The following is a 23,424-nucleotide window of genomic DNA, read 5'->3' as shown; positions in this document are numbered from 1 at the left end:
GTGTTCTGGAGTTAATCGTTTTATGGTGGTAAAATATATGTAACATCAAACTTACCAGTTTTAGGTACACAGTTCAGTGGCATTAAGTATACTCATATTGTTGTGTAAGCATTACCATCATCCATCTCTAGAATGTTTTCACCTTCCCCAGCTGAAACTCTGTCCCCACTGAACAGTAACTCCCCTTTCCCCCTCCTCCCAGCCACTGGCAACCTCCATTCTATTTTCCATCTCTATGAATTCGACTACTCTAGGGACCTCATGTACATGGAATCATATATGTCCTTTTGTGTCTGGCTTATTTCACTTAGCATAACATCTTCAGGGTTCATCCGTGTTGTAGTGAGGTTAATCCTTTTGAAATGTGAATGAATAATTACTTCCTTATTTATCTTTCTAACCCCAATTTTCATGCAGTGGGGAACACCTCTGGAAAGGCTTGGTAACAGTAAAAACTCCAAATATTAAGGACCCGAGCCTTGAGTTCCAGGGCTCCTTTCGAGAATTGAGGCTGAACTGAATAGCACAGGGCAGGGACAGAAGGTGGTTCTGAATCAGTACGGGGCAGGGGAGCAGTCAAAACAACAAGCAAAAATGCCAGCTAGGTACCTTTCTCCAAAGCTTGCCTGCTAGTGTGTCAGCAAAATTCTGCAGCCCAGTCACCTCCTTGCTGGAAAGTCATCCTTTCCATTTGCAGCTGATGTTCTGTTGGAAAAACTGTACGGCTTGGGAAGACCCATGTGCTCCTTCATGTACTTGCTGCCATCTTTGCAACCTTCAGCAAAACTTCTTATGCCCTGGAACCTTCAGCTGCTTCACTTTTAGAGCGAGGGGCAGGATTAATATCTCTCAGGGCTCTTTCAGGTCAAAGTAATTCTGAGATGCGATTATTTTTGTTTTATGATGTTTAAAATCAATCTTTCTCAAATTTCAGTTTGTCATCCTTTTCATGGATTTTTGCCTTTCCGTGGTATCCTCACTGCTATTTTACTTTATATTTTTGTTGAGTTCAGGTCACTTTTTAAAGTTCTGTCTATTTGAAAAAGAAGCCCTAAATAATTACCTTAAGTGGAAAACCAGTATCACTTACATGAATAGAAGATAAGCTCAAAACTAAGTATAATGGAAACCAAATAGCATTATGAAGTTCCAGCTTGATGTTGGTTGCTGCTGCAGGCTAGGCCTGAGGCCTAGTCTCTTTGATAAATGCTAAAGAGATACTGAAGACACACCAGTGCCCCACTGAGACCTTCTTCTTGACTTAATCCAAAGAACTGAAGGTGAATCCAGAAAGGAATGAATTTTTCATTTTATTATTCAAAGTTATTTAATTCCATTATTATTTGGCATCTAAAATTTCTCTATTTCTTCACTGTCAAGAGTCCCTGGCATTGGGATAAACTCTGCTTCTAGTATAATGAAGGTAATTAACTCCCTGGATTTAAAGTTGGGAAGCAAATATATATTGAGCTCCAACTCTGGGCCAATTACTGTTGTAAGGACTTTACATACTTTATGTCATTTAATCTCCACCATGACACAGTAGGGATAGACACTCTTCCTAACACTATTTTACAGATGAGAACACTGAAGCTTCAGAGAGGTTTCATAACCAGTGACCATTTACCCTCTTATCAATAGTTGATATAAGTTCCATATGGCATTAAATCTTAGAGCTGAAGCCTAAGTTTGAGTGGCTCAAGATTTGAGAACTCTCTCTCTCTCTCTCTGTGTGTGTGTGTGTGTGTGTGTGTGTGTTGATTAATACTGCTTTCCCATCGAAGTGCCAAGAACACAGGCTAATCTAGATTTCTATTAATCTTGTGTCAGTGGCAATGACAGTTTTACTGGGAGAGGCTGATAAACATCAGTCTGCGAGGATAGGAGTGGGCCATAACATAAACACACTTCTCCAGAATGGCTACAGAGCAAACGAGGCTGCCCAGACTTGGAGTGAAAACTCCCGGCGTGAGTGTGTGCATGTGCAGCGGGTGCCTCTCACACGCACATGTATTTGGAAGCTCATATGGTGCCCCAGGCACTGCCAGGCGGGAAGAGAATGCATTTTCCTGTGTGTAGCCATTCCATGCCTCTTCTGATTGACAGGGCACACTTCATAAAGCTTCCAACCAACTTCCTGCAAGCAAGTCAGGGGCCTTGATAAGAAAGTGGAATTCAGGGCAATGAAGTGCAATCTGAGCCTGGAGAATGCATTTTCTGAGGCTGGTTGTACACCAGCTGCTTTCAATGACATTCCATTCATTCAGGGTTTACAAAATAGGCTGCTTCTAGGGGCTGTGACCACCACAGAGCCTCGGTGGTATTCAGGCTGGGCTCTCTCTGGGCATGCGAATCATGCAGCTCGTTTCCAAGCCTCAAATGGAAATCAGCTTGGAGAATGACGGAAACCTACAGGGGCTCAGCTTGCAAGGCTGGCTTAGAGTGGAGTGAAATATGCAGGTGACCCAGGGGCAGGGTGGCACTGGTTTGAAGCTTTAGAGACACGGGGGTTTATATTGCTGCATATTAGTTACTCATCTCCTTAAATGAGTAACCTCAACTCCTTAAACCTCAATTTCCTCATCTGTTAAATGAGTTTTTCAAAAAATTTGTGGTAAAGTGGACATAAAACTGACTATTTTAACCTTTTTTAGGCATGAAATGCATTCACATTGCTGTGTAAACCAAGTTTTTGTTAAGATTAGATTAAAGAAGTTAAAGTGTTTGGAGCAGTATCTGATAATTGGAAGCTGTTCAAAAAGTGGCAACTAAGTTTATTATTATTATTATTATTTTGCATTATATATTAATTATCTTGTGCTTTTCAAAATATAATGCCTGTTCCAGTGACAAGTGTTTCTTGGGTGTGGGCAGGTGCTAAGCAGTGGATGATACAAAGATAAGGGGAGGATGTGGAACCTGCCAACTGCCTCAGGAAACTCAGAGTCTGGTAGGGAAAGCAAATATATATATGTATATATGTATGTATATATGTGTATATGTGTATGTATGTACATATGTGTACATATACATATACATATATATGTAAAAGTGCTGTCATAAATGATAACACATAAAACACTTCAAGAAACCAGAGGAGAAGAGAATGATTCCAAGGAGTGTGGAGTACAATGGAAACAAGGCTAGGTGAAACATTTGCATCAGACTTGAAGGTTATGAAGCACTGTTACATTCACGGTCTCATCTTTTTTTTTTTTTTTTTGAGATTGAGTCTCGCTCTGTCGCCCAGGCTGGAGTGCAGTGGTGTGATTTTGGCTCACTGCAATCTCCGCCTTTCGGGTTCAAGTGATTCTCATGCCTCAGCCTCCTGAGTAGCTGAGATTACAGGCACGCACCACCACGCCTGGCTAATTTTTGTATTTTTAGTAGAGACAGGGTTTCTCCATGTTGGCCAGGCTGGTCTCGAATTCTTGACCTCAAATGATCCGCCCGGCCAAGGTCTCATCTTGATTGATTTATTTTTCTTATTATTCTCATGATGACCCTGTGAGCTAGAACAGGGAAGGGATCATGGATTCCCATTTTCTGGTGGGTAAACTGAGGCTCAAGGTCATTAAGTGACAGGAGCAGAGTTGGGGCTGAAATATGATGACTCAAAACCCAGTGCTGTGAGTCAATTAGTCCATTTCATCTTGAGTCACAAGACAGGCAAAATACAGTTCTGATCAGGGTGTGAGTGGATACAGAGGTGGTATCACCAGTTGTGTAGGTCGGGGTTTTTCCACAGTGTGATATGCACACCACCACAGATGCAGTATAATTGGGTAGACCACAGAGGGAGAATTCTTAAATTAATAGTTACACACTTTAATGTTCATCAGAAACATCAAACCAGTGATTTTGTGAATGTTATTTCTCAGAGCAAGTCTAAATTAAAGTTTAAATAGAGTGTCCGTTTAAAGAGTAATTTCTAAGTAAGTTGCAGAGCTTGTAGTCTGCAGATTTGGTAGAACTTGTGATGGATGCCAAGGACTGCAGCTAGGAAACACTGACCTGCCTGGGCTGAGTGGTCCTTTATGAAGACTCAGGGCTGGAGACAAAATGGCGATCCAGCCAGCAGACCCACCCAGGTGCCCTTCATCCACTCTGTGTGCTGTGTGGTGTGAACTGATCCAACACAGACATAATCTGGAATGCTAACAAGTCTCCCTGGGTCTTGCTTCTCTTTGTAGATTGCTGACTTTGGGCTTTCCAACCTGTACCAGAAGGATAAGTTCTTACAAACGTTTTGTGGGAGTCCTCTCTATGCATCTCCTGAGATTGTCAATGGGAGACCTTACCGAGGGCCAGAGGTGAGCAGCTTGCCCAGTGTGTATGGGGCGGGGGAGGGGAGGGAGAAGAGGGAAGAAGGGCATAAACGGGATTCGAGAAATGCTTAAAAAAACAGAGCCTAAAAAAGCAAGCAAGGAAAACGTTTCCTTATACAATTATAAAAGCAGTTAATATATACTCCTGGGAGGAAATTTGGGAAACCCAGAAAAGCCTAAAGGAGAAAATAAAGGTAACTGCCATCCCCCTGGAAAAGATAATCACTTAAAACTTTAGTGACTTTTAAACTTTTCCCAATGTAGATCTCTGCATTTCAAAAATAATTCAGATCAAGTTAATAAAAGGCAAGATATACATATGTATGTGACGCACATATGTATATCTTGCCCTTTACTATCAAAACTATCTTGTGACAATTTCCAAATTCATTATTAAAAACATGATTTTAATGACATTTTATCGATGAATATACCAAAATTTATTTAGTAATGTCTAGATGTGAACATTTAGTTTTTTCCCTATTATATCAAAACAGACAAAACAAACAAAAAATTGCCTCACTCTGGAGTAAATATCTTTTTTGTATATATTTTTGGCAGCATGCATATCTGACTAAGGAAATACATTTTAATGACATCTTCTAATTCATGAGAAATACATTTCCCTGCATGCTAGCGCTTTCAAGGGCCACTGTAAGATGTGGGTATGTGGAAATTTTATTTTGAAAATGAGTGAGTTGTGAGTGATGATTCTCTTTTTGAAAGATGATTCTCTTTTCAGAGAAGTTCATCCACTCAGTATCCTTTAAATAGCAGCTGCTCAGTGTGTTGAAATGTTTTCTTTCAAATATTTATGTGTTTGAGAGTGTTTGGGGGCAGGGCTGAAGGGTAAAGAGAAGGATGCCAAGCCCATCTATTAACTGCAATGAAGAGAAAGTCTTTCTAAAATAAGAATGTGAGGGAGGAGCATAGAACTCAATTTGCAAACTTATAGAAACTCGACACGAAATTTCTCATAGATAATGAATATTTTGGTCTTTGATGACCTGTTTTTGAGGTTCCAGGCTGGCAGTCTGTGATCTGGTCAGCAAACTCCTTTATTTGGCCACCTTAGTTTTTATTTAAAAAATTGAACAAACGTAATAATTGGGAGATTTCATGTAAAAATTTGGTTTCTGACTTCTCTTGCAAAACCAAAGAATCGAGCAGTGCTGGGCCCACGTTACTACGTGGCAGCAATTAGCTAAGGAGAGGCTGTCTGCCTAAGATGGCTGAATGTACTGTACAGTTTGTCTCCATCCCCAACACTCTATGTCATAACCCCAATTCTTTCTTGCCTTGTGTATATCTGTTGTTTGCTTGGCTCTTACAAGATTTCAGTTTGTAATTCCTGATTCATTTGAAGAAAGTGCAGGAAGGAATTGATTCCTGGATTAGGAATGAAGAGCCCCGCATCCCAGTTTTACCTCCATCACTGGGGCAGGGCCTCTGGAGAAACCATTTAGGTTCTTCCTGCCTCAGTATTCTCATCTGTTAAATGGGGCTGAAAATAGTCCTGGCCCTAACTGCTTCACAGTATTGTAGTGAGGATTAAAGAAGATAATCTGTTTAAGAAAGTTCTTTACTAGTTGGGACCACTGGCCTCTGTTCGGAATGGAAAGGTCAGGCTCTGTAGCAGGTCCCAGCTGCATTGCTGTCAGGTGTCAGGCTGCACTAGGAACCTATCTTCCAGGTGCTAAATTCAGTTCTTGGGGGTGTTGGGGGTGGCTGCTCACAGGCTATGATGCTAATGGTTTGGAAGGCATCTTGGGATCTGTTTCCCAGCTCTCCTATATGTGCTGTCTCTCTGCTACAGGTGGACAGCTGGGCCCTGGGTGTGTTGCTTTACACTCTTGTTTATGGAACAATGCCCTTCGATGGTTTCGATCACAAAAACCTCATTCGGCAGATCAGCAGCGGAGAGTACCGGGAGCCCACGCAGCCCTCAGGTGCGTGCCCTTTGGAGGGAGGGTCAGAGGTGGAGGGGAGAGAGATCTGTTTACCCAACTCTCATTTTCTGCTTTTGTTTTAGTATGTCTGTCTGGAGTCACCTGGTTTTCCTCTTTCTTCTTCCCAGAAGTGTCATCCTTGGCAAAGCTGGCTTGTTAGGCTGCTTTCCCCAAACCTTCCCAAAGGAAATTTTCAGAGCACACCTTCTAGGAGTCCTGTTTGCTTGCTGTGTGGATCTGGGCAAGTCACTTAATCTCTGGACTCAGATTCTCCACCATAAATAAAAACTTTGGAAAAGGTATTAGATGAGGTCTCTCCCAGTCTGAGTAGACATAGAAATGAGGGTGGCCACTGCTCTGTCTCTCACTACTGTGCCACTGGCATGGGGCATGGCTCATGGGTACTGTCTCATTATTGATTTCTGCATAACAACTCTACCCCATCTGCCCCTACAAAACAAACTCAGTGGCTTACACAACCATGAAATCATCTCTTTCACCCCTGTGGGTTGGGAAGTGCTCTTATGGCCTTCTTCTCCTACAGTTGTAAGCAGATGGCAGCTGGGGCTGCTGCTGGGGCTGAACGGTGGACCTTCCTCAGTGCTCTCTGAGGTGCCACCCCACAGTGGCAGCTTGGGGTTCTAAGAAGGAGGAATAAAAAGTTGTCGAGCTTTCTTTCTTTTTTTAAAATTTTTCTTGAGAGAGTGTCTCGCTCTGTTGCCCAGGCTGGAGTGCCAGTGCCATGTCCATGCTTGTACCCAGATTGTGTCACATCTGCTGTGTTCTATTGGTCAAAACAACCACGGTCATGAGCTTCGTCTCTTGATGGGGAACATCATGCCTGTATAGAGAGTGTGTACAGCTGGCCATCATTGGTCATTTTTGTTAACAAATGAAGTTAACATTGGCACTTCATTTATATACATACTGTACACATGCATATATATATATATGTGTATCTGTATAACTACACATACACAGTTGATTCTCATTCATAGTAGTTATGTTCCACAAAGTTGCTACAAACACTGAATTTGTGAATATTCAACCATTGCTCCTAGGAGAAATAGAGGGTTAGGTTCCTGAGAGCCTCTGCTCACAATATTTTTGTTAACTGATTGATATATAACCTTGTTTTATGTGTGTCTCTGTTTAAAGACACCTTATTTAATCTATATTATTAATTCATTAACATCAAACTTAACAGCCAACAGCACTGTAACTCGTGCCTGAACAAAACTGATCTAACACACTTATCTTCTCCATAAGGCACATCACAGCCTTCTTGAGCTTAGGAACACTGAACAGGGCTTCAGCACTGTTTTGGGGGGGCATTTAAAAAGAGGAATCACCAATAAAAATTCCAAAAAATGTGAGAAATACAGCGCTCAATAGACTGAGAAAAGGACAATTTGTATAATAGTATGAGAACTGAAATAAGAAGGCAGAGTGTTGCCTTGTTTGACCTCCGCTGTGAATACATATGTGTGTTGGGGTGACTCAAATTTTTTGCTGCTCTGTGCATATGCAAAAATGACTGCAAAAGAGCTGTGAATATTGATTTTGAGGTTATCAATAAATTTTAGCAAGTAGGCAAATTTGCAAATATAGACTCTATGAATAATGAGGCTAGACTGTTGTATGTGTATATATATAGATATGCATTATCTCTCTCTCTATATATAATTTTTTCAACAAGCCAGCCTGTTCTTTTTGGAAAAATTCAGAGTGACCTCTAAAGTGGTCTTCTTTGCCTCACGAGCTAACTGATGCCAATGCGGTTCCTGGCACATTGTAGGCGTTCAAGAAATATTTATTGAATGACTGAGGATGATCATCTTGGTACTTTTCAGGGGTGTTTCTTGCCGCAGTCCCTATTACCAGGCCTTTGCCAGCTTCTCATTCACCTACATAAGTAGCTGAGGGGAGGTGGCAGCTTCCAAGAATATAATTCACCCCAATTGGGGGAACACAGTTTGAACCTAAAAGTCAGTTTATAAGCTGTGAGAGTCAGTTGGTTCCTGTGGCCTTCTCAGCATCCCTTTAGGGGTTTTCCCTAATTCTCTGGCAGCAGAAATTTGCAGGTAGAATTTTCAGACAGGCTGTGAATGGGAAGCACATATAGATCACTTCTCTGATCTGATAGCTCAGTAGAAGATGGCTTATGTCAGAGAGGGAAAGAAGGCAAGCTCACTGAGTGTTGGTCTCAGAACCTGGCCAGGACCTTGGGGCGAGGCCAGTTTCAGAGATGGCCACTCTTACTGCCCAGGTGTGTCAGGTAAGTGCCTCTGAGCCACACTCCATGTTCTGTCTCTGGCATGCTTTCCCAGTGACTGCAGGTGCTGTGTGTTTATACAAGCCCACCTTTGGAGGAATAAAGAAAGCCATGATTATCTACACCTGTTTTTCCTCTGGTAAAATGATATTCACCAAAGGAATGGTGGGGCACCTCTCAGGGTCAAGTCTGGATTCTTTCTTCGTTACCTGACCTTCCACATTTTCTAAAGATTCAAGATGATGAAAAGCTTAGTAGTTCTATGACATTTCTTCACTTACAGGGAAAACATGCCACAATGTGATGGCACCCTGGCCTGTGGTTCCCAGTCTTGATTATGCTTTTGATGGATGGTCTGAAAGGCTGGGGCTTCCTGCTCCATAATGTGGCTGGACCAGGTCTCCAGATGGATTTTTCCTAGAGAGAGTGTGTGTCTTTCATCACTCCTGGAGGGTCCCACTATCACAAAGCCAGAAGCTCCCACATAATGCCCGATTCTTTTTGTCCCTTGTCCCTTAGATGCTCGAGGACTCATACGGTGGATGCTGATGGTGAACCCCGATCGCCGGGCCACTATTGAGGACATTGCCAACCACTGGTGGGTGAACTGGGGCTATAAGAGCAGCGTGTGTGACTGTGATGCCCTCCATGACTCTGAGTCCCCACTCCTGGCTCGGATCATTGACTGGCACCACCGTTCCACAGGGCTGCAGGCTGACACCGAAGCCAAAATGAAGGGCCTGGCCAAACCCACGACCTCTGAGGTCATGCTAGAGCGGCAGCGATCGCTGAAGAAATCCAAGAAAGAGAATGACTTTGCTCAGTCTGGTCAGGACGCAGTGCCTGAAAGCCCATCTAAGTTGAGTTCTAAGAGGCCCAAGGGGATCCTGAAGAAGCGAAGCAACAGCGAGCATCGCTCTCACAGCACTGGCTTCATTGAAGGTGTAGTTGGTCCTGCCTTACCCTCTACTTTCAAGATGGAGCAGGACTTGTGCAGGACTGGTGTGCTCCTCCCAAGCTCACCAGAGGCAGAGGTGCCGGGAAAACTCAGCCCCAAGCAGTCGGCCACGATGCCCAAGAAAGGCATTTTGAAAAAGACCCAGCAGAGAGAATCAGGTTACTACTCTTCCCCAGAGCGCAGTGAGTCTTCGGAGCTGTTGGACAGTAATGATGTGATGGGCAGCAGCATCCCCTCCCCTAGCCCCCCGGACCCAGCCAGGGTGACCTCCCACAGCCTCTCCTGCCGGAGGAAGGGCATCTTGAAACACAGCAGCAAATACTCAGCGGGTGCCATGGACCCAGCCCTGGTTAGCCCTGAAATGCCCACACTGGAATCCTTGTCGGAGCCTGGTGTCCCTGCCGAGGGCCTCTCCAGGAGCTACAGCCGTCCTTCCAGTGTCATCAGCGATGACAGCGTGCTGTCCAGCGACTCTTTCGACTTGCTGGATTTGCAGGAGAATCGCCCTGCCCACCAGCGCATCCGCAGCTGCGTCTCTGCAGAAAACTTCCTCCAGATCCAGGACTTTGAGGGGCTCCAGAACCGGCCCCGGCCCCAGTACCTGAAGCGGTACCGGAACCGGCTGGCAGACAGCAGCTTCTCCCTCCTCACAGATATGGATGATGTGACTCAGGTCTACAAGCAAGCTCTGGAGATCTGCAGCAAACTCAACTAGCACTCCAGGGCGCCAGGGGCGGGCGGGGGTACAAGGGAGGAAGGGGAGCAAGACTTGGGCTCACAGGCTGGTTACCTCTTTGCTGGCCATGACAACAGACTGAAAAAGGATTGGCACTGTCTCACTTGGCCAAGTTTGCAGCCTTGAGCCAACACCTAAAAGGGAGAGGTGGGCTCTTCTGCCAGTTCTGCCAATTGTCAGTCAGAATTTGGGCCCTATTTGGCATTTGCTTTATGGCACCTCCTAGAGGACCAGTTGTCCAGGGGAGGTGGTATTGATTGGCACTCAGTGGGTGGAGAGGAAGCATATGTGGAAGGAGCATTTCCTTAGAAGTCATCCAAATGCTTCTGGAGTAGGAGCAGGAGACACTTGGGCTGTTTGCCTTGGGTGAGCCCAAAGAACTTGCCCCTTTTCTCCTTGCATTAGCAAGCTAGGTCTGGCTGCATGGAGCTGGCAAGTAGATTTCAGCAACTTGAGCTTGAGTTGATGATCAATTAATAGTGGCTGCCAGTTGTGCTGGTGTAAGTGGCCCACATCATGGGGAAGTAGTGCTGTGATTGACTAGTAATGGCTACCACGGGAAAGGGAAGGGGAAGCAGTAGCACTAATGCTATGTAGTTGTCATCTTTGATCTGGCTAGGCCCTGGGAATCGGTTTAGTCATCCTGTGGGATCTATGTTAACTCTTTCATGCCACTGGTGAGGCATTTGTTAATTTGCTACTCAACTTTGAGGAAAGACAGGGCCTTGGTCAGAGAGAGAATGCTCTGAACTCTGCTAAGGACATAGAGTCAGCCCATGGTGATTTAGCTCCTTGCTGTTCACCTCCTCTTTCCTGATGTCTGCCTTGCTCTACAGCACAACCTCTTGAGGGTGGACAGGGAGAAAGATGATGGTGTCAGAGGTCAAAACTATTATATATGACAGGGCACAAGATGGTCTGTGATCTTTGCACAGATGAATGGAAGTTGATGCACACCAACAAGAGGCAACTTGTCACTTTCTTTCTCAATATTAACTGGAATGCTGCCTCTTGGGTTCTCACCTGCATGGATGCTTTGAGTTGGACATGATACTGTCCATATTCTCCAGAGGATTACCTGGCTCAACCATTGGCTCTGTTCACCAGTGACAAATGGTTTCCCCATCCACTGAGTGTAGCATCCTCAGAGGTAGACAAGTTTGCTTCTAGGGAGTTAGCATGTAGATGGGATATTGGGATGAGGAAAGGAAAATCAGGTAGATGGTGCTTTTTTCCCCCAAATCTAAGTATTCTATGTCATGGTTTTAAACTTTGACATGAACTCCTGGGCTTTGGGGGAAAAGAAAGTTCCATTCGTTTAAATGAATAAGGTGTTGAAAGAGTGCAGGGGGTTGGGAGGAAGCATGTAAGAGAGGGAACATTTCCTTAGATGTCACCCAGATGGTTCTGGGGGAGGCAGAAAAGAGGTGCGGCAGGACTCTTACCTTAAAAAGTTAAAAAAACAAAAAAACAAACAAAAAAACCACTAGATATGTAATTTCTAAACACCCAGATCACAATGACAAGATGCCACTCCAACCATGGGACACCTTCATGATACTAGGTTTGGACTTCCTCGTCTCTTTAGGATGACTTCAGATTCTGCTGGCCAAGGCAAATTGAACTCATTTCAAGATGGCCACCACTGGTAGCTGTGTAGATAGAAAGGAGGACTGGTCTTGGGAACATCTTTGGAAAAACCAACAAACAATAGTTCTAGGGAGATGAGAAAAAATTCACCTTACAGTGCTAAGAAAGTGCATTACAATGGAATTGCCCTTTCGTTAAGGAGACAGTTTGGGTTCTCCCCTTGCCACCGGCTCTGGTGTTTTGGCTTATGCGTTCCTTCAGGTTGAGCTGAGCAGTGTGTTATGGGAAGCTGCTCAATTTCCTTTCATTCAATTCCACCTCCTTCCTGAACTCTAATAGAGGTTAAAAGGGAAAAAAAAAAAATCTGTAGATAGCAAATTGTGTGTGTAGGGGGGGTGGGGGTGTGGGTGCATGGAGGACAACCTGCAACTCTGAGCTCCCTACTTCCTGCCTCATTTCATGCAGTCTTTTCTGAACAGCCTATGCTGCTGCCCTGCTGGCCCCTTGCGCATGGCAGCTGGCCGTGTCCATAGCTGTCAGTATGACTTAGAACTAGCTCCTACCTACTGGTTGATGTGTTTTTTCCTTTTGCCAAGTGATTGAGTCTGTTTAGTAGTTTCCATCCTTCTAGTCTTTAAGTAAAAATGACACTATTGAGGAAAGTCAGTCTACTCCCTTCTTCCTCTCCCCAAACACGTGTTCTCTTTTGTCAGGAAACTCAGCCAGTGGACTGTGGCAGAGAAAGTCCTCCACTCAGAGGCAGAGGCTGAGTTAAGTCATAGGTGGCCTTAGGCATCTGCATTGTTTGCGGGGGTTAAGTTTTCCTTCCAGTGAGGGCTGGAGGGATGAATTAGCTGGTACCTGAAGCCCTGCTTAGCTCTGACACTCTGCCAACATCCTCTGATTCTAGGTGTGGTGTTGACTGTCCTTTCAAGGAAAAACTTGCAATAGAGGGAAAAGCCATTAAAGCAGCTCCCTGCTTCATCATTAAGTCCTGTCATCCCTACCAGCCAATCCCAGTCAAAGAAGTTATGCTTTATTCACTTCCGTGGAATTACAAGTGAGAGACACTTTTAGGACCTGATGGACAAAGCAGGAGATTCATTGTCAGCTTTCCTGGTCCTCTCCTTGCTTCTGTGGGCCTTGCAACGTCTTAGTTTACACATCTGCCAAAGGGGTAGAATTACACTTCTTTTTACAGGTAAATTTCAAGGCACAATCAGTTTTCAGGAAGTGCTTCAAGACCCCAGGTGAAATGAAAATGCTAAGTACCCTCTGAATTGCCATCCCTGTTACCAGGTGCTGCTTCTTCAGATGATGGGGAGCACTTTTCAGGGTGAAATTCAGGTGAGTTTTGCCCAGGCCTGCTGTCTTGAGTACAAATGTGAATGATCGACTGACTGCTTGTTGCCAAACTGGAAATGTTCTGTAGGGATTTACTGGCATGGTATCATTCCTAGAAGAAAAAAAGAGAGAAACTTGACTGCACATTAAAAAAAAAAAAAAAAAAAAAAAAAAAAATCCACATTGTGACTTTTATTTAATTTCTATTTTTTTTTTGGTAATAAAAAGTTGACTTTTTTATTTGAATTTGTCTTTTTTATTTATTGGTCTGAAAGGCATTTCAAAGGTATTATAATAATATATTGGTGTAATTTAATTGGTGCAACATGCTCTATGGCTCCTGTCAAAATTGGTTTTCACTCATTTGATTGGTTTGAGCCCAGAACAGCCTACAGGGGAGAAACAAGCTGGATAACCACCCAAAGTGTTTGTATTTTCATTGGAAACGGATTTTTGTTTCATTTTGGGTTTTGTTTCTGTTTTTATTTTTAAATTAAATAAATTGCAATGAACTGAACCAGAGACCTTGCTTCTTTATTTGGTGGTTTTTCATAGTCAAGTAAGTGACAGAATCAATATAAGTAACAGAGACCTACCCAAATGAGCTGAAGCACAAAAGGGAATTTATTTGAAGTTTTCAGAAGAGGAAATGCAGCTTGCAGTGCAGCTGGAATTAAGAATTGGAGTGGTGGATTGAAGAGGACAGTATACCCTCTTTTCTGCTTCTCTTTGCATATCAGCTTTCTTCTCCTTTTATAGCTTGGCTTTCTCCTTCCTGATTGTGGAACCCACCTTGGCTTATCCTGTAGCTTCCAAATTTACATGTTCTCAGTCTTGGTTTCCAAAAGAGACTACTCACCAGGTTCTTTAGTTCTGAACTGGAGATGTCATCAAAGGCTAACACTCAGCCATGCTCTTCCCCCACATTTCAGTTTCCTGTGCCTGCGCTTTCCCTAGGCACTCCCCTCTATCCCAAGGGCAGGAAGTTGCTAATCTGATTGGGATTAATCAGGGTCCAAGATCAATGGGTCATGATTTCCTAATGGAGAAGGCCACTCACAGCTCTGCCTAGAATGACAGTATCTTGAGTCCCATTTTGCCACTGTTTCTTGTGTAAATAGACCCTCCAGAAAGCTCTTGGAAGGAGAGGTGCATCATAGAGCAAGATTGAAGAGTTCCTGGATCCTGGCCATAATATCAAGTGACATCAAACCCTACCCTAGTATCAAACATTAGAGAGTGATGCTGTGCACAGAATAGTAGTGTTTTAGGATCCATGCCAGAAAAGTCTGACTTTCCAAAGAAATTACAACTTGCACCCCTTTTCTAGTTTACTGGAAGAACATCTGATGGAGCATTGTCACATTTAGCAAATGAAACTAGAATGCCTAGTTACATTTGAACTTCACATATGCTATGAATAATTTTTCAATATAAGTGTGTTCCAGACAGTATTTGGGTCATGCTTATACTAAAAAAAAAAAAAAAGAAATTCAAATTTAACTGGGCATACTGTATACTGTCTGGCAACCTAACCTGATAGGGCTTAGTTGTCCAAATTGACCAGGTGCTGGGTATGGTAGGAGGTTGGGTAATGGATACTTATAATTGTGGCTTGCCAAATTAGAACATGTTGGTGCCTCTCAGGTTGGGCTGAGGTGGGAAGAATTCCAAGTTCAGTCTGGACTTGATAATTGCAATTAAGTTGCTACACCTTTTTGGAACTCAGCTTTCGCAGCTGTCTAATGGGTATATTAATTGCTCTCTTATCCAACTCTAACAGGGCTACGAAAAAGAAGGAATAAGAGAAACTCCATGAAGTTACCTTGAGTATAAAACTCAATATGAATGAGAAACAATAGTCCTTTCTTTGCAGGGCAATATTCACTGACTTAAAATAGGACATTTAAAAGCCTGTGGGCTTTTAATTCTTGCTACATCCACTGCCACCACTAGCAAATGGGCAGTAAGTTGCAGTTAGAGGGGCTGTAGGTCATTTGTGGAGTACATTTGCTTAGAAGTGTGGCCCTTGGAAAAGACATAATTCTGTATCCAGGCAGAAAGAATAGCCTGTGCATGGCCTAGAGGCTGGACCAAATGTGACATAGTAAGGGTAGTGAAAAAATAGGGGAGCCTGTAGTGGCAGCAGTTGACATGTTGTCAACTGTTGTGAGGTTAATGGGCAGTGGTCACTTTAAGGAGGAAAGTTGAGAGAACTAACATGTATTTAACTTCTACATAATGCCTGCTCCATCTTTATTCAGTAGCAAATGGCAGAAATCCACTCAGACCATGTTAAGTAATGATTAATTTACTGCTTATGGAACCAAGAAGCCCAAGTGTGTGTCTCAGGCACAGTTGGATCCAGGAGTTCAAGGGATCTCATTGGCCTCTTTTTCACTCACTCCCCCTGGATGAGGCTTTATTCTTAGGCAGGCCCTCTCCACATGGCAGCAAGACAGCTCCTGGCCAAAGCAGGGTTATGACGTTATTTTAGAGTGTGATCCTTGAACCAGAGAGGTTCTTAATGTCCTAGCATTTATGTAACAAGGAAGGACTGTGATTGGCTTTGTTTGGGTCATGTGTCTCCTGGCCCATCACGGAGTCTGGGTGGAGAAGTGCTCTGATTGGCCAGCCTGGATCATGTACGCACCTTGTGGTATATTTGAATGACACGGAATCACACAGAATGTGGGAGGACAGCTCCCCAAAGGAAGGAATGCAGAGCCAATGATGTTAGTTACACTTTTTGGGCTTCAATTTCCTCACTCATATAATGGCATTAAATAATCGCTAATTTTCAGAGTTATTGTGAAGATTAAATGAAATAAAGTACCTAATGCGGTGCCTGGCACATAGTGGATTTTTAATTTATACAGATAATCTCAGGGAAGACAACAGTAGTAATACATTAGAGAGGAGATATATTTGTTAGGAAGATTTTAGATGTAAAATCAGCTATAATATCAGAAAATTCAGCTGAAATTGGCTTAAACACTACAAGGGCTTTATCAGCTCATACACTTGGAATTCTAGAGGTTGGGGAGTTTCCCAGTTACTTGGGTCTAGTGAAAGAAGTTACATACACACCCCCCACAATTACATATAGTAAGTTCTGTGGAAGAAATGGATATGGTGCAGAGATACAGAAGTAAGGGTGGGAGCTACCTCCTGCAGAAAGAGCATTCAGGGAAGGCATCTCGGAAGAGGTGACTTTTGGGCAGAGATCTGAAGATGAAGACTAGCCATATGTAAAGTGAGCATTCTGGGCAGAAAGAACAGTATCTGCAAAGACCCTGGGGTCTTCACATTAGAGCTTTACAGGATTAGTTTCTGGTTCCATTGGCATAGGATAGCCATGATCCAGGGAACGTGATGTTTTGTTAAACACATGTGGCCACATTCTAACATGGACTGAATGTGATCATTTGTGACTTTGTGTACAGATGGCTGCTTCCTTCAACAGGTGGTCCCCAGACAAATATACATGCCATGATGTGCAGTTTTAAATGAGAATTGTTTCCGCTGCAGAAATTCACTGCCAATTTGTTGAAATTTATGGAGAGGATGTTTTTAATCTACAGAATCATGCAAAGTTCGGGGTGTGGAAGTGGAACAGCGGCATTGCTATATGAAGACCAGAAAGTGCAGACAAAGGGGTTTTCATGTCACAAGCCTGGTCTCCTCCTGGCACAACCGTCTGGTTCCAGTGGGGGGTTGCCTGGGAAATTTGCAATCAACTTTGTTGTAAAATCGTGAGTTATTTTCATCCTGATGAAAAATTTACATGGCCCTTCTCTACCTGACTGGGAATATCCATTGTACCTTGACCAGCTGGTTCCCCATCCACTCCCTGTACTAGTGTTTGTTTGTGAATTAGTCTGGACATACTATGTTATGCTGAAGTAACAGATAAACCCTGAAATGTCAATAGCTCAATATAATAAACAACAATTTCTCACTCCTACTAAGTCCAGTACAGGGCTGTTCTCTTTTCATGTCACCTTCAAGCAGGTGCTCAAACATCTGAGCTTCTTCTGTCCTTTGGTTCTGACATCTCCAGGTTCTTCATTTCTAGCTGTGCAAATGAAGGAAAGGGCAGAAGTCAGAACCTTTTAAAGATCAGGCCTAGATGTGGTGTGCATCATTTGTGCCCATCTCCCGTTGGTCAGAACTCAGCCATCTGACCTCGACCTAATCATAGACAGTCCTCAAGTCTATAGTACTTAAAAAGTGAATAGTAAAATGGAATCAGATGAACACTTAGCAATGTTTCTGCCACTGCTTATTTTTGCTTCCTGGGGGAACTCTCACCATTAAGAAAAATAATTATTGTTAGTATTAACCAAGTGCTTACCCGGCAGCAGTCCGTATGCCTACCCTTTGCATATATTATCTCTTTGAATGTTCCTCATGTTCCTTTAGCTTCATTTTTACAGATGAGGAAACACTTTTGGAAAAGTGTAGTAACTTGCCCAAGTCAACCAACTGTTAAATGTGCATCTGGATTCAAACATGGGCCTGGGTAACTGACTTTCAAGCCCAAGCTCTTAGTTGCTCTGTTGGGAATCAGGGATGATGATTCTGCAACTCAGTCTCCTTGACAGTAAGCCCAGCCTGTTGCCATCTCTGTTGATATAAACAGTATTTTCCTGCAGGAGCTGAGCAGATATCAGAAACAAAGACAGTTGCCCAAATCAATGCATTCTCCAAACAAACATGGAGAAAATAGCAACTGTCCCCAATACCCCATTGATGTGAAGTTCTAGAAGCTCCAGTCTCAGCAGATGGAATTAATAGAATGATTCATGTTTCTTAACTACTCTACTGTGGGATGGGATGGAGGTGACTCCATCCTGAGAACCTGCAATGGCTCAGAATTCAGTAAAGGAGACAGCAGGCCTCCAGTGGCTGTCCAAAGCTGTGCATACACATGTTCCAACAGGGCTCAATATGGTCTCTTCTGTGTTGTGGTGCCTCAGGGGACCCTGCTTCTAGAGAACTGAGAGCTCAAAGCAACCTGGTTGGTGCCATATGGAAACACAGGATGCCAGGCTGTGTTGCATGGACCTGCCTGGGGTCAGGCACTGCAACAGCAGCTTCATCACATAAAAATCTGTGTCATCATGTCTTCAAAGCCCAGTACAGGGCGATGACGCTGGCATGGCCCCCAACCAGACTTCCAGAGAAACACCTCGCTGTCAGTGAAATTCAGGGTTGGGGACAGTTCATTTTGGAGGCAGCTGGAGAAAAGGGACTCTAAAAAATAGCTAGCCTGAGAATGTTCTGCAAGTTGGAAGTTGTGAATCACTGAAGCTGAAAAACATCTGATTCAGCAGTGCCTAGGGCGTTCCAGAAGTTTCAGCTGTCAGGCTTTGGAGTCCAGACAAAAGCATGTGTGTGGAGCAGAAAGCCAGATGCAGACCTCTTACCCTGTCCTGCTGGTAATCTCCGAAGGCATGGTTGTGGGTTCAATTGCTAGGAAGTACAGATGGTCCCTGGAAATGGGTTCTGCTTAGACTGGCTTCTTATAAACACGTGTAGCTGAGCACTATTTTGATGAAGGAGAGAGACATGGTGGCTGGGGTAAAGTTGCCTCCCATTTCAGAGAAACAACTTATAATCACATTCTCAGGTCCTCTGGGGATCTAGAGTGGTGGGATCATGTTGCCCAGGAGGCTACGTTGGAGCTAATAAGAGTGCTCCCTGTTGAGAAGGGGATTTCAAAGTGAAGACACAGATTGAAGGAGGTGAGTTATCCTTCAAGTTTGCAGTGCAGTCATGGCATGTCAGTGCTTTGACTAGTTTCATCCGAGATTTTTCCTATTTTTGCACCAGAAGAGTAAGAAATACATTTAGTTTTGTTGTAAGTTACCCAGTCTCAGATATTCAATTATAGCAACAGAAAATGGACTAAGATAGTCATTTTCATATTATTGAGTTCTAAGAGTTTTTTGTATATACTAGACACAGGGATTTTGTGAGATACATTTTTATAAATATTTCCCTAGTTGTTGAATTTGCCTTTTATTTTTGATTAATAGAGTGCTTTGAAAAGCAGAGGCTTTGAATTTTGATAAAGTCAATTTTATAAATTTTTTAATGATTAAGCTTTTTGTGTCCTATCTCAGAAATTTTTGCCTACGTTCATGTTGCAAATATTTTCTTTATGTTGTCTTTTAAAAGCTTTATATTTAAGTTTTTGCATTTACATGTATGATCTATTTTAAGGTAATTTTTGTTTACTATGTGGGGAAAGATTGAATTTTACTTATTTTTTTCTGTATGACATGTTAGTTGTTGGAGTGCTATTTATTGAAAAGATCGTTCTTTCTCTGTTAAATTGACATAGCACCCTTGTAAAAAGATTAACTATGGATGTGTGGGTCTATTTCTGACGCTGTATTCCTTCCCATTAACTGGTCAGTCATTTTGCCAAAATCACACTGCCTTGATTGTTGTAGCTTTTAGTAACTTTTGAAATCATATAACTTTGTTCCTATTTTAAAAATTGTTTTGGATATTTTGGGTCCTTTGCATTTCCAAATAAATTTTAGAATCAGTTGTCCATTTCAACAAAGCAGACTGCTAAGATTTTGATTGCAATTACAATAAATCTATAAATAATCTGGGGAGAACTGACATGTTAACAATACTAAGTCTCCCAACTCATGGACAGAGTGTATGTATTTATTTAGGCCTTCTTTTATTTCTCTCAGCACTATTTTTTATTTTCAGTACACACGAATTACACAGTTTTTGTTAAATTTATTCCTGTGTATGTTATACTTTTGAACTATTATAAGTGGAATTCTTTACAAATTTATTTTCCAAGTTTTTCTGTGACTAGTATATAGAAATATAGTTGAATTTTATGAATTGGCTAAATTCACTTAGTAGTCCTACCTAGTAGTTGTTTTTAAAGATCTAGTAGGATTTTCCATGTGCATGGATTTTCCATTTTAGGTTCTCTGTGTATAAAATCTGTTCTACTTTTTCCTTTTTAATTTGTATGTTTGTATTTCTTTTCCTTGCCTCATTACAATACAACAAAACACACCTAGTGCTAGGATATCCAGTATGATGTTGAATAGACATAGACTGAGCAAATGTCTTTCCTCATTCTGAACTTAGTGAGAAATATTCAGTCTTTCACGATTACGTATAATGTTAGTTATAAATGTCTTCTACCAAGTCGGGAAGTTTCTTTTCTTTTCAAAACGGAGTCTGGCTCTGTTGCCCGGGCTGGAGTGCAGTGGTGAGATCTTGGCTCACTGCAACCTCTACCTCCCGGGGTCAAGCGATTCTCCTGCCTCAGCCTCCCAAGCAGCTGGGATTACAAGGGCCCACCAAAACGCCCAGCTGATTTTTGTATTTTTAGTAGAGATGCAGTTTCACCATGTTCGCCAGGCTGATCTCGAACTCCTGACCTCAGGTGATCCACCCACCTCTTGGCCTCCCAAAATGCTGGGATTACAGGCATGAGCCACTGTGCCTGGCCAGAAGTTTCTTTACATTCCTAATTTGCTGAGAGATTTCTTTAAAGTTATAAATAGGTAAAGAAATTTGTTAAATACTTTTCTTAAATTTATTAAGATAATTATGTTTTTTCTTCTTTACTATGTTAATATGGTGATTGTATTGAATGAATTTTGAATATTAAACCAACTTTGCCTTCCTGGAATAATTTTCACTTCATGTTGTATTATTCTTTAAATATATTGCCAAATTCGTTTTGCTGATATTTTGTAAAAGATGTTCTTTTCATGGAAGACATTGGTTTATAGTTTCTCTCTCTCTCTTTAACGTCTTTGGTTTTGTCATCAGGGCAATGGTGACCTTAAACTGTGTTAGAAAATCTTGTCTTCCTTTCTATTGTCTGTAAGTGTTTGTGTACAATTGGCATTATTTCTTCATTAAATATTTGATTTAGTATACCAGTGAAGGTATTTGGACCTGGAATTTCCTTTGTGGAAAGTTTGATGTCATTATTTTTGATCCTTTCTTCTTTTCAAATATAAGCATTGAAAGCTGTATGGTTTTGTCTAACAATTGCTGAAGCATCCCACAAATATTGACATGGTGTGTTTTCATTTTCATTTGGTTCAAAATATTTTCAGATTTTGTTGTTGATTTCTTCTTTTCTTATTTACTTATAATCTTATGGTTGCTGTGTTTTCACTCTTTTGTGTTCCAAGTCTCCCTCTGGTATCAGTTTTCTTCCTCGTGAAGAACTTCCATGAATATGTCTTCTTGTGAAGATCAGTTAGTGACTTCTCTCAGCTTTTGTTTGTCTGAAAAAAAATCTTTATTTCAACTCTAATTTTGAAAGATATTTTTTCTGGTTAGCAAAATTTACATGATATTTTACATCTTTATCCCTCAAAGATATCAGTCCCCTGTCTTCCGGTTTGTATAGTTTCTGTTGTGACATCTGAGATAATTTTTCTCTTTGTTCTCTGGGTTTATCATGTCTGTTTTTCTGTGCAGCTTTGCATATTTTTTGTTTATTACTTATTTCTTTAGCAATTGATTGTGATTTCTCTTGGTATGGTTTTCTATGTGTTTATCTTTCCTTGAACTCATTGACCTTCTTGCATCTGTAAGTTTATAGATGTCATAAAAAATTTAGATTTTAAAATTGTCATTATAAATTCAATATTTTTTCTGTTCATCTTTCTCCTTCTGGAACTCCAGCAACGTATATGTTACACCATTTGATATTGTCCTACAGCTCAGTGAGTCTCTGTTTATATTTTTCAGTCTTTTTCTTTTTGTTTGTGGCTCCTCTCAAATTTCTTTCATTTCTGAAAGTTCCATTTGGCATGTGTGTGTGTATGGTGTGTGTCACACACACATACTATATACACTATGGATAGATCTATCTAGCTATACGTGCACACACTACATATATAGTGTATGTATATGTTCCTTTATATATATACATATTCTTTCATTATACTCATGTTTTTCTTTAAATACTTGAGCTTGCATACCTGAAAGATTTTAAAGTCCTTTGTTGATAATTCATTCATCTTTACAATGTATAGATGTTTCTATTGATTGATTTTTCTTCTTTTACAAATCATATTCTCTCATCATAATTACTAATTTTTTAATTGGAGGCTGGGCATTGTGTATTTTATATTGGTTATTGCTGGATTTTGTTATATCGCTTTGTAGAGTGTTATGCTTTGTATTGGTGGGTCGAGTGACTTGGATGCAATTCAGCTTGATTCTTTTGAGGCTCAATTTTGATATTTTTAAATGGTTAATTTAATCCCTTTACTGAAGGGCTTATTTAGTCCCACTATTAAGGCATAAAGCTTCCGTGGTGTTACTAAATTTCCTGTGTATTTAGCAATGTCTCTGTGCTCTGGCTGGTGGGAAGTTGAATATTTTCAGCCCTGGGTGAGCTCTGAGAATTGTTTGGCTTGCAGCTCTCTAGTGATTTTTTTTTTTCTGTTAATATTCTTTGCCCAGCCTCATTTGCACATGGAGATTAGTGTTTAGCTAAAGATCCAGAGTGCCCCTATGCAAATTTCTGGGGCTCTTTCTTTGTATAGTTCCCTTCACTCCAGTACTCTGTGCTTTCCAAACCTATCTACCCTGGCCTCCCTGATCTCTGTGACTTGCTCTGTTTGGGTTCATCCTCCTGGTGATTCAGTCCAGAAATTAATTCCAGGTTAAGATGATGCAATTGCCTGGTTTACTTTAGTTTTTCCTTTTATTGGTGATTATGGTCCTGTGTTACTTGTTGTTTAATGTCTGAAAACACTTCTTGAATATATTTTGTTCTGTTTGTAGATTGTTTTTTCAGTGGGTCAGGGTGTATCCCATAGGAGTTTCTCCTTCACGGGTAGAAGCAAAAGTTGAGATTAAGTCTTTTGCTCAATTACAAATAGATGTTAGCAGAACTGGGTCTAAAACCCAAATATGATAGACTTCAAAGCCTGTGCCCTTCATCATGATCAAGATCCCATTCTTCCCTTTTTTGGACCACATTCCAGAAAGAAGGCAGGTAAGAACCCAGTCAGTAAAAAGCAAACTGGCTATTCTTAGTGCTACAATTCCAGTAAGAAGGATTAGGCAGGGAGTTTGCTGTTATAGTTGGCGACTTCTCAGAGGTGCCCTGCCAAAGTTAGCTTTTATTTATTTTCTTCCTTGTGAGTGAATGGAGAAAGTATGGGGCAGCTCTTCATTTATTTGTTTGCTGGTTCACTAATTCTATCATTTATTCCTCC

The 23,424-nt window shown here is 41.7% G+C and overlaps 1 protein-coding gene across 1 annotated transcript in view; it reads left to right on the top strand.

Annotated features, from left to right (window-relative positions):
* NUAK1 (NUAK family kinase 1) overlaps nucleotides 1–13,697 on the top strand; it is a 75,328-nt gene extending 61,631 nt beyond the window's left edge. Inside the window, exons 5-7 of the mRNA XM_054444164.2 lie at nucleotides 4,194–4,313; nucleotides 6,145–6,277; nucleotides 9,072–13,697. Coding sequence (XP_054300139.1) covers nucleotides 4,194–4,313; nucleotides 6,145–6,277; nucleotides 9,072–10,225 — 1,407 coding nt within the window. The 3' untranslated portion in view covers nucleotides 10,226–13,697. The remainder of the gene's footprint in view (nucleotides 1–4,193; nucleotides 4,314–6,144; nucleotides 6,278–9,071) is intronic.
* Nucleotides 13,698–23,424: the final 9,727 nt, after the last annotated feature.

The sequence above is a fragment of the Pongo pygmaeus genome, chromosome 10 (genome assembly GCF_028885625.2).
Source record: "Pongo pygmaeus isolate AG05252 chromosome 10, NHGRI_mPonPyg2-v2.0_pri, whole genome shotgun sequence".
NCBI lineage: Eukaryota > Metazoa > Chordata > Mammalia > Primates > Hominidae > Pongo > Pongo pygmaeus.
Note: the sequence above shows the minus strand (reverse complement) of the source record. Positions and strands in the feature narration are given on the sequence as shown.